The sequence below is a fragment of the Eumetopias jubatus genome, unplaced genomic scaffold (assembly GCF_037043125.1).
Source record: "Eumetopias jubatus isolate StellerSeaLion01/CBP00866 unplaced genomic scaffold, mEumJub1_p1.0 scaffold_3, whole genome shotgun sequence".
Classification (NCBI taxonomy): Eukaryota; Metazoa; Chordata; class Mammalia; order Carnivora; family Otariidae; genus Eumetopias; species Eumetopias jubatus.
The window spans coordinates 62165420-62177803 of NW_028274809.1; the positions used below are offsets into that span (position 1 = coordinate 62165420).

The 12384-nt window shown below is 33.4% G+C and overlaps 1 protein-coding gene across 2 annotated transcripts in view; it reads right to left on the reverse strand.

The window, feature by feature from the left end:
- The window catches only part of UBR3 (ubiquitin protein ligase E3 component n-recognin 3), a 223962-nt gene that overhangs the window by 71077 nt on the left and 140501 nt on the right, over nucleotides 1-12384 (reverse strand). The window contains exons 28-30 of one of the 2 annotated variants that reach the window (XM_088021641.1): nucleotides 7871-8071; nucleotides 6486-6622; nucleotides 337-422 (exon numbers count right to left, since the gene is read on the reverse strand). In XM_088021641.1, the coding sequence (XP_087877767.1) occupies nucleotides 337-422; nucleotides 6486-6622; nucleotides 7871-8071 (424 nt within the window). Of the gene's footprint in view, nucleotides 1-336; nucleotides 423-6485; nucleotides 6623-7858; nucleotides 8072-12384 lie in introns of both variants that reach the window. The other variant, XM_088021642.1, reaches the window with a different exon arrangement.

Sequence of the window (12384 nt, forward strand, 5' to 3'; positions counted from 1 at the left end):
TTAATCTAGACAATGTAAAAATTCTTTTAAGAAATTTAAGTTTGAAGGTAATTTTTTATAGCCAAGGATACCACACTGTTAAATCTGAGCCAATGTAAATCTGATCTATGGGTATGGCATTTATTTACTGAGTAATCATAGTATAGAAAGAGCTAAATATTCATATGATTCTTTTAAGTACAAGATTAGCCATTTAAAGCATAACTGATTATATGTAACATAGAATCTGAAAATACATCAAAAGACCACTTTGCCTGTATAGGCTTTCAAAAATGACATAATTTAAAATGTATTTAAAATAAAAATGTTTTTAAATTTACACTGTTTACTACTTACTTAAGCAAGACCTTTTGCCAGCTGTGCTTGCACCACCTGAACACAAATTGCCTCCCCGATGAATTAATTCAAGCTCCAAATTGGTTCTGTAAGTAAAGCATTAAAATATATCTCAATTAGGCTGAAGCAATACTTTTTAATTTGTTTTACTGATATGTCTGAATCAACCTAAATAATAAAGTTGAAGAACTTCATGAATGGGTTTATGGAATATCCATAATAATATTTTATCTGATATTTAGAAATAAAAAGGGAAACAGTTTATCTAACCTTATATGTTCATATATATAACCTGCAAAACTGCACACATCATGATGTAACTGCTGCAAAACCCCAAATGTTGGCAAATACTAAAAACTGGGCCTTAAGGAAAACAACAGCAACACATTTCATAAACCTGCACGTAAATCTGATGAAAGAGCTTGTACCCAACTGTTAGTGACTAAGTAGTAGGTGGTTACTGTCATCTAAAACACGAGGGCATACCAACTTTTCTATCAGAGAAATGGTTATCACTCACTGGAGCTTAGATGGTATCTAGAAATCAATATTAAACAAAATCACTAACATCAAAGTAGCTATGAACAACACAGATAATTAACAGCAGACTCTTCTTGGACTTCTAAAATTACAGTTTTATTAAAGTACATTGTGTAACTACTGGCACTGCTAAACATCAAAAGAGCTCATACAGATCTGAAATTATAATATATTTAGCGATTATTAGCTTACAGATTAGTAATAATTAGTAAATTGACATTTTAAAAATCAAATTGTTGCAGAATCTAAAGATTTACTCAAAAACAATACAGCAAAATAGCCAGTGAATTTTGCCAGAATAAATGAAAATTCTGGATGATAAAATGCGTGTATTTTTAAACAGTATTAATAAACTTAAACACATCTTTATTTGCCACTACTAAAACTGAATAAACTAATTTATATCCAAGATATGCATTTGACACTAACAGTGAGATATCCCTGTCTTAAAAAAAAAAAAAAAAAAAGGCAAAATTTCAAGCTTTCTCTGCAAATGAATTCAAGGAAGAAGGAAGAATATGATCCTATTTTACTTAAAACAAAACAGTTTGAACTGGTTTGGGTTGTACTTTTAACACAATATGTTTTGAGACATTATTTTCATATATTTACTTACAAATGCAAACTGTTAACAAAATTAATATTCTTAAATCTGTACATTTGCCACCCATTTTTAAAGGAATGCTTTAATCCTCTCTACTGGTGTGGGGGGAAAAGCAATTTAACATTGATAATGTTCCTGCTCAGAGCTCCATCTGGTTGCTGCTGATAAGGGCATCTGTGTGACAAGGGAATTTTCTACCCTCAGGCGATTTGCATTGCTCACTGAACTTCTAAAAACCTACCAGCAAGGAAGCAGGGACAAGGATTTCATATTAGTGGACAGAAAGCGAGCGGAGACCAGCATGTGTTCCTTCATCAGGGGAATATAAATGAGATCAATATATTTTGTTTTCACAAATCTTCTGTTGCCTAATCTGTAGAAAAAAATTAACGGCTATATTCTCTTATAAAAACTAAGATTTCCTAGATTGTACTTTTAAAAGAGCTAACCAGAAACATGATCAATTCTTACAAACGAATGTCAGAACCAGAATGTCAACTTTTATTTTAGCACAGTTTGCAAAAATATTCATTAAAATATAAATACAAGAACATTTCTATTTATTCAATCGTCAAATAAAATACTTTAAAGGATGACAAACATGTTACCAGGAATCTGATTTTAAATACTTGAAAGAAAACTACTAAATCTAATTAATTGTTTCAGATTATGGTTAGAAAATCTCCTGTAAAACATTCCTTCTGACATTAAAAAAGAAAAAAAAAAAAAACCTACCTATCCAAAGGGTTAGTATCATGTAATAATCTAGAACTTTAAAAATCAATATGTCAGAGACCCTAACCCTCAGTTTTTCCTTATTTTATTTACATCAAAATTGGCCCTTTGAGACTTGTTAGAGAAACAAACATACAAACGTGTCACATGCCCCATGTCTGATCTTCCTTCACTCTTGAAAATCCCAACACAATATTCTTTTTCTGCCCTCCTGAATGGATGATATAAAAATAAAGATTGTTCTCGAGAAAAGTAGACTCTACTGTTTATATTCCTAACACAAATCCATTCAAATTAGTTTTAAAAATCTCTGTAACAGAAACAATAATGAGAAAGATTGCTTACAGCTATCTTGGTGACCACCTACACACTCCATTTAAAAAATCCAACTATGCTCCAGCTTCTTTTTCCATGACCAAGGTCTGCTTTCCCTTCTACCCCCCTCCACCCTCCTGTGGTATGAACTTCTACTTTTAGAACTATAATTTGAAAAACAAATGTGCGTATACACATGCACACACAGAGACACTCAAACGCACACTGGTATCGGTGTGGGTTTAAGGCCTGAGCCTACCACTTACCGGTTAAGCAAGTTACTCAATATCTCAGAGAGAAAAAATATCTTTGTCCATACCATCGCCTATATTAAACAAGACTCAGCTCAAGCTCTAACTCTTCCAGGAGTTAGGGAGAACTAATTCCCTTTTCTTGAGACAGGAAAGAAACATTTCCACATACTTTATATTTTCAATTTGTTCATCTTCCCTTTTAAAGTTCTATAGCATTTTTTCAATATTATATTTTTAAAACAAACTATATTCTGTTTTATACAGATTGATGTATATTGGTTTTGTCTCTCCAACTAAACGGTAATAAATTCCTGGAGAGCCGGGACCATTTTAGATAAAGCTTCTAAATCCCTGATGGTACATAGCAAAGTGCTCAAAAACACCTTAGGAACCAGAAATCTCTTTGTTTGGGTATGGAACCAATAATAAGGTTTCTTTAGTCCCCATAGCTTATTCTCTTTCTTTTGTTGACCCTTCCTTCTACTCCCTTAAATCCAGCAGTGAAACAAGAAAATGGGGAAGGGGGGGAGGTGTTTTATCAAAGAATTTCTTGGCTTTAAAAAGGATTCATAATTTGGTATTTTAGCAAGCATTCCTTTTATTTTGAACATACTTAGGTTACAAAGTTTAAACTTAAAATGCAACTAATATGTAAAGTAAGTTGCACTCACTCTAATGAGCAGTTTACCCACTGTGACTTAATGATTGATATCTCTCCATCTACATCTCAGTTATTCATGTTTCATCTTCTTTCCATTTCCACGTTTCTCACTATATACAGGCCAAATGTTACTCACCAATACCTCTAGGCTTTATGTAACATGAGTCCAAAATCCTTGGAAAAATCAATTACTAAAATTAGTGTCATTTATTGTTTCAATAAAGAAACAATGAATTGGTATTTAATTGAGGAAAGCTTTCCTCACCCAAATTAACCTTCCATAATCCATCTGAACGACTTGTATTTGCAACAGACCGTTTTTTGGAAATACAATAAAACTTGAATATAGTAATTTTGATTAATTTTAATGTAAGAGAAAGATATCATTCCAACAATTTCTTCTCTGCTGCCCTCAAAAAATCCTCCAAGGCTTTACCATGCATATAAAATAAAAAACAAAGAGATAAATTGCCCTACAAAAAAACCCAAAAACAAAACAAACAAAAAAATCCTCTAAAACAGTTATGAAAATTAACAGCTTTACAGGCTACTTAACCACTAGAAATATTTTTTTCCTAAACAACAAAAAATTTAAGTTCCCTGAAGAGCAAACTAAATTACTCATTCAGTGGGGAGAAATTCAGGTCTGGGAAACGGCTGTATTCTATTCAAATTTCTAATGTCAAATACAAATAAATGTGCACATTCTAATGAATCACACATTTAAGAATCACAATATTTAATTCAAAAGTTAAATAATAAGTTTATTTCTAAATATTTCACTTAAACATTTAAACATTTTAAATATTATCAAATATTTTAATGCCTACCTTTTAGGCATGAAAATAATCATAATCTGTAATCATACATATTTATGAAATAATGTTATATGCTAGGCATAAGATATATATAAAGACCTGTTTCTTACCTTGAGAAAATTACTATTCAAATAGGATACAAAATCCTTTTTTCCCCCAATTCATGTTTTTGTTAATTTTTTAGCTAATTTGGTTTTTGTTTTCTTTTTAATAACTAAGTAAAATTTAGAGAAGGCATGCAATCTCACTGTGAGAACTTCACAATGGCCTGGGTAACTTTAACCAAAGTTTTTCAAGGGTTACATACTCTCATTTTCAGAAGCATTATCTTGTTGCTTTAGAGTTTATCATGAGCAATCAGAGAAAAATGGGAGGAGAGAACACATTTTCTGTTTCTCTATATACATCCACAGTAAATAACACTTGATATCTGTCCCTGTTTCTCAATAAAAGAGAAAAGCCAAAATACGTTGACCAAAAAGTCTCCTATTACCACGACAAGCTATATATAAGGTATTTATATATTTAAGAAAATAAGAATTTATATATTCAAGAAATAGGAATCTAAAACTTCCACTAAACTAAATTTAAATCAAGTTATTTGATTTATCATGCTATAGAAAAAGTCCATGGACAGATCATTCCTATTCACCTAGAATTTTCTTACTGGATCAGTCCTAAGAAAATAAAAGGCATAAATACATAAGCAGCATAAATATAGTATTTATACACATACACACACAAACATACACATCTATATAAACAGACACATATATACATGGCATAACTGAGTTGGTCTACATTCATCTCAATTTTCTACAACATTATTACTGCAACATTGTACAGAAGTTTTTTAAAACCTTGAAACCATGGCAAAATTAAATCATATTCAATTTAGTTTTCACATAAAGTGTATTTTATTGCAATTATGCAGCTGGTAATTCTCCAGACACAAAATGTTGAATTAACTGTTATATCTTCTCTGAAACATTCTGGATAAATAACAACAATAGTTTAGGAATGTGCAGACTAGAAAGTTACTTCCCAATCCATTAGATCCTTTTACATCAATCCATGTCCAGCTTTTGCATTCTTAAACTAAAGACTAATGTTTCCTTGTCTTGAGCTCTAACTTGCTTGCAATTTTCCTAAGTCTGGTTCCTTTTTTCCTGGGTTCTAAAGACTACATATAATTCATTTACTCTTGTTACCCTCTGGTCCATGAATGGGGCAGAGAGACTGGCCCTGGTGAACTGCATGCACATATGACCTATAAAAGATGAATACAGGGGAGGAAAAAGGAGGACAGTAATTGAAAGAACAATAGATCTTGACTCAGAGATCTGAGTTCTAGTACTACATGCCACTAATTTGCTGCATGACATTCAAGTTATATTATCTCTCTAAATCTTACCTATTATAATACTACTTGGGAGAAGATACAAAAAAGTATGCTTCTAGGGATATCCAGCGGTCTACATCAATTCTGGCAGAATGTGTTTGCAAGTTTCTAATTGTGCCTGCTTCTTCCCTGTTTACTTCTTTTATGGTTCTCCATTTTCATTCAATTAAGTTTTCTAAAATCCCTGTTTGGAACCATTTCTTAGGTACTGAACACCCACTCAGTCAATTTTAGACTAATCCTACCTAATTTGAAAGATGAGGAGTATTTACCTCTGTTTTCTTGAGCCCCCTGATAGCTACTAAAGCTTAGAACTTGCCTGATCTTTTGCTCCATCTCCCTTATCTGATTTTCTAAACCACCTACAGGATATTACTAGATATTTTACTAGCTTAGAACAAAGTAAGTTCTTATAAATTAAAAACAAATTAAAAGTGTTTAACATATTACAATGTTTTTGTTTTCAGTATTATTACTTTTTGACAAGACTTGAACAGTGATTTCTTAACAAGACCCTTCATATTTAATACTGACATGCTTTGAGATAGATATCTGTCCCGAAATGTTAATAATACACTTTTTCCTACATATTCTATAATAAATAATAACACTTCACCCAGTATTTCATGAAAATAAAAACTCTTCAGAAAATGAAGAAAACCTACATTTTTATGATCCTTTGAGAAGGTTCTAAAACTAGCCATAATTTCAACCACCATAAAAAATACACATCCTTTCTTCAAATAAATATTAATGGCACAAATAAAAAACCAACTATTCAGAATAAGTAAATATTAAAGTATATACCATGTATACCTACCTAGCAACAGAATACATAAAGAGAAAATCATTGTCTGGTGAACCTGGGGTCTTGCTATAGTCTCTATATTTTTTCTGAGTGGTATTTTTGATATCTTTCATTACAGATTCCATTTCTTTACTTAAGTTGGTTTCTGACTGTAAAAAATGCAAACATACATATAAAGTTTATTCATATTCATTTTCTCTAATATAGTCTAACACTACAATGTTTATCATACAAATACATTAAGAAATTAAAGTTAAAAGTTAAAACAGATGTACATGAGCTATCCACTATAAATACATTTAGTGCACAAAGATCAAATAGACCAAGAAATATCTTCTCCTATTTTATCCTAATTCTATATTGTGACTGGTTAGCCTATAATCTAACCATGACCTAACCACACAAACCTATATTCTAAACAAATGAGTAGGTGTCATTAATATTTTAGAACAGTTTTCATGTTTATAAACAATCTGACGTCATTTAAGTTCACTTCTCAAAGACTAATATTGATGTCCCTTGCTTTAAGCATATTTTAAACACATAAAAATTTGGATTTACAAAAGAAAAAAACCACAGACTCTAAAATGAGTCTTCAACTGAGAAAAGAAACTGCAAGGAAATAAATCCTTGAATAGCTTTTAATTATGAATTTCTGTTTCAAAAGTCAATAGTTTTCATAAATTTATTGCTTAAACTAGGTATAGCTATCACTTCTTTCTGTATCATACATCTATAATGAAGGTAAAATATTTAAATATTTAAATCAAATAAATAAATCCTACTGGATGGGATAAAAGATGGGTTTACTTACACCAAATCCCACAGTAAAACAGACTGACTTACAGTGAATCAAGCATATGATACTTTATCTGATACATACACACATGAAGTGTTATGTAAATCTATAATTACACATATATAAAGTGTGTGTGTATATGTAAATGTATCATCTTAATCCTAATATACCTGATGGGCATATTTTTAAGTGATTAGCCTATGCTTTACATGCAAGATACATATATATGTAATTTATTTGTTTGCCTTTGTTTTTATTTTTTTTTCACTTGTTTGGCTTTGTTTTTAAAGATTTCAGCATCTTAAAAGAGTCTAGCCATATCTAAGCTTATAGGATTTCACAATCTGGAAGATGTATATTAAAAGTATAACAATTTGGATTAAGGAAAAGTATAACCTTTGGTAATAATTTGTTCCATTATTCTCATTTTTGTTTTTAATAACCACAAACAGAAAAGAAAAACATCTAAAAGCAATTGCTTTTAAATGTTTAAAGGTCCAGAGTAATTTAGAAAGGAATGAAAATGAAAGGAACGAAAATGAGAGCTGAAAGCAGAGCTGAGTTTACCAGGATATTTCTGCCTTACACTGATGCTTACTGGGAAAGCTCCCGGCCGTCCCTGCAGCTCTTCCACTTCCTTTATGAGATCTTGTATGCTTTTGTTACTAGGACGTTGCCAAAGGTTACTTTCCACATTGCTCCCAGGATAACAAGGAAGAACACTGTTAGCAAACTGCCTACAAAGAGGACACGTGAATTCTCCTTTGTCCACTGAGAAGCCCTGAAGAACCTGGTCATTCTAAAAGATGAAATAAACATACAGATTTATAATGTACACCTTTACAGAAAACAAAAAATTTACATCATTACACTTTATAGTAAACAAATGAACCATGCAAAAAAAAAAAATCTCTAATATATGTCATACATAAAGTCTCTTGATGTAATGAGCACTGGGTGTTATATGCAACTGATGAATCACTAAGCTCTACCTCTGAAACTAATAATACACTATATATTAATTAATTGAATTTAAATTAAAAAAAAAAAGAAAGAAAGAGGGGCGCCTGGGTGGCTCAGTCGTTAAGCGTCTGCCTTCATTTCAGGTCATGATCCCAGGGTCCTGGGATCGAGCCCCACATCAGGCTCCCTGCTCCGCCGGAAGCCTGCTTCTCCCTCTCCCACTCCCCCTGCTTGTATTCCCTCTCTCGCTGTGTCTCTCTCTGTCAAATAAATAAAATCTTAAAAACAAACAAATAAAAATAAAAAATTTTTAAAAAGATGTTACTTGAAGAAAAAAACATAAACAAAGCCTCTCATTTGACTGTTGAAGCTTATCAAATCACTTCTTTCAACACGGCAATCATGCAACACTTGCCATCACCAAGAAATGCTGAAGTATCTTCCCCTTCTCTTAGTATGAAACAGTCAAATAATGAGGCAATTGATGTGTAATATAGATTTAAGATAAAGAATAACTTAAAAAGTAGGCCACATTACAGTGAATCACCTTCCCCTTACCCCATGCCCCTGTTTCTATAATCTATAGGTGACCACTGGGCAGATTCTCTCAGTGCCCATGATCCTTGATGGAGAATAGACAACTTCTGAGACTAAATCAAGCCTAAAAACTGTGATGTGTCTTTGTCTAACTGCCAAACACAACTGACTGGACTTTATGCAGTGAATTTGTTTAGGTTTAATGGATAGGGGAAAGATTCAGTCAGGATACTCAGAATGTGTGATAGGAGGGGAATTAATTTAACACACTTTCCTTCAGATGTTTCTGATAGAAGAGGAGAAAACAGAATTTTTTAAACACAGACATATAAGCATATGTGCCTAGGAGGAAATTCTTACTCATGAGAGACTGCTATACATGCTAACCAACCAGTGGACTTAACACAGGAATCCAGACTGTTAAATTTGTTCCTTTCTTTTGCCTGACACCACCACACAGCCATTTTGCTCTTTTAGGCCATTACAACTGTGTAGTCTTAACCACTATATTGCTCTTTTTCCCAGCAGTCTCTTTCTTACTCTGCCACTAACCTAACGCTGTATCTCAAAATATGTTTTAATGCATTAATGTAAATGTATGAATGCTACAATATGAACATTATGACTAACAAGACAAAAATAATGAAAAAAAAGGATACAAAGAGAAGAAAATGAATTTGCCTATGGTTACAAAGGTAATGACAACGTTAGGATGAATTTAAGTTTCCCCACTCTTAATTTAGTGCTCATTTCACTATATCTGGATCTCAAATACTTTGACTAAAAGAACCGAATTCTTTTTTTTTACTTTCACTTTTTTTTTCAAGTTCTTAAAAATGTAACACCGCATCTTCTTAAATCCAATTCTGCAAATATTTACTAAGCTCCTATCATGTGTCAAATGCTATGCCAGGTGACGGCATAAAGATTTAAGGTACATCTTCACTTAAGGTACTAACAATATAAAAGCAAACAAAACACAAATAAATTATAATAATAGTGTGAAAAATACAACAGAGAAGGCTTCTCGGAGAAGATTTGTGAGCTAAGTTTTAAAGATACACAAGAAAGGTGTATAGAAGGTTGGTGTAAGAGTCCTGATCATTGAAGGACATTCTACAAGCTCCCCTACAGCCTTAATTTTAAAGAATCCTAGATCCCCCTCCTTGCCTTGACTGAAACTAGGTTTTTTCCTGAAGCCTTCTCAGGTAGGCACTGCTCATTCTCCCACACCCCTCACACCTCAGTATTCTTCTCATTTCTAGTGCTGGCTTGAGATCTTTACTTTTGCATTCTCCCATCTTTGTGGCTCACGTCATTTAGGGATATCACCCTTTTCCTTCCTTTTTACTGTCATCCACTGCCCTCAATCACTGAAGACTTTGGTTTTCCTCATTGCTCCAAGTCCTACGACCCTCTTATGCTACTTTAGTGTATATGGGGACCACCTATCTTATATCTCAATCCATCAGCTCTTTGACCTCATTAGCTCCTATGGCACTGACCTCCACTCTATTCCAGTACCTGTTACCATTACCACCCCCTTATTCTAAAATGACCCCAAATTGTCCATATCTGAAAATATTAAATCCAAACAGCTTACAGTCTGACTGCCAACTCCTATCTCCTTTATCTTTTAGTTCCTCCCTTCTCCCACAGTTTATCAAGTCTTTCCTATTCTGCCTACACACCATGATGTACCACCTCAAAAACTGTTTGGTCAATACTTCTCATTCCCCCTCTATATGTCCATCCATCATACATACCCCATAAAACCTTCGTACAAAATTAATCCAGTGTATGACTTCTCCAATTCTGCACTCAAATTAAAAAACTGAAATAACTTTTTGCTACAAACTGTTTCTACCTCAACTAAGCCCTGAATACTTCCTGGTAATCTTTCTCCAACATCCTATGAAGAATTCTCTCACCCAATTCCAAAGTGGTTTTTCCAAACCACCTCCTCACTTCTCAAGTCCCTTCATCCACCCCAGCCTTGCTCCTTTTACTCTAGAAGCATAAAGCTACACCTCTACCTCAGAAAGAAGATAGTCATGACAGTTCCTTCAGCTTTCTGCCTTCTTCCACTCCAATATTTACTTAATAAATCCCATGAGCCCTTCCATCCACTTTCTTCCTTCTACTCTCTTTGCTAATATCTCCTAAATAGTCTTTCAATCATACTGTTGCCACCATGATCCACCTAATGTGAGACTCTTACTCCCAATCAAAATCTTTCACAATGACCACAATTATCTCTCACCTTGATTCCTTCCTCCTTCTTACACTGCACATGCCATCTCTCACCAAGTCCAGAAAGACCCTTTTTCTAAATATATTTCACATCTCTAAGCTCTTCTCCATCTCCAGTGCGATGACTACACTCAAGCCACTATCATCTTGTACCTCCTAAATATCATCGCATTCTTTCTTACTCTCCTGCAATCCTACAATAATCACATACCATCTACACAATTGCCACAATGACCTTTCTGAAGATGTCATAACTCTGCTTAAAAGTCTTTAATGATTTTAACGGCTCTCTGTAGAGAGCCTACTTAATGAAGTTCAAATTCCTTACACGAGCGACAAGGCCCTTTACAGTATGACCCCTAATTACTTTTCCAGTCTTCTCTCTCATCACTCAAGCACCGTATTTCATTAAATGTTCTGGCACTCGGCAGATGTTCCAGTAGACCTTGTGTATACCTCATAACACTTAACACATACACTGCAACTATCTATTTATTCTATTTCACGCAATGCATAGTAAACCCCTGGAAGGAATGAACGTGTCTTATTCACTGTTGAATCCCCAATGTCTATCATAGTATCTAGAACACTGTAGACACTGAGTAAAATATTTGTTGAATGAATGATTGGAGATGTATGAAAAATGCATAATGTGCCTAAGGAACTATTAATTAGCTTATTAATGCTGAATTAATGAAAGCTAAAGCTAAAGCAACAGGCAATCCCAGATCATGAAGTACCTTGAATACCATTCAGAGAAGACTGAACTTTACCCCATCAGGAAGAATTCAGTAAAGTATTTTTAAGCCAACGACATATGTCATCAGATTTGCATTTTAGAAAGATCAACGTAGTGAATAAATTAGACTTGGAGTAAGGAAGCTGATAAGAAAGCAACTGCAATAGTCAAGATGAGAGATGAAGGCATATACAAAAAGAAGAATAATGAAAGTAGAATATAGTCAAGTGAGATTTAAGAGACAGAGTAAGTAGAATTTACTAAGTGACTGAATATGAGATATGAAGGGAAAAGCAGGAATCCACTGCTCCTGAGCTAGGAATTGGGAAATAGAGAAGGCCATGCTTTTAAGAAGCTGAGCTGAGAAAAAGAGAAAAACTGCGGCTACAAGGGAATGCAAAGTCAAGGGAAGAAATTCAGAATGACAGGGACCTGAGCATCTTTATGAATTGAAAAGAAAGGACAGAAAAGGCAGAAAAACTGAAGATATAGAAGAAAAAAGGTTACTTATAATAGATCAAGACCCCTGAGGTGAAGAGGAGAAAGGAATACTAGAGCATCAACAGAAAAATTATTCCTGAACAGAAGAAGGAATACTACCTCAAAGAGTAGAAAAGAAA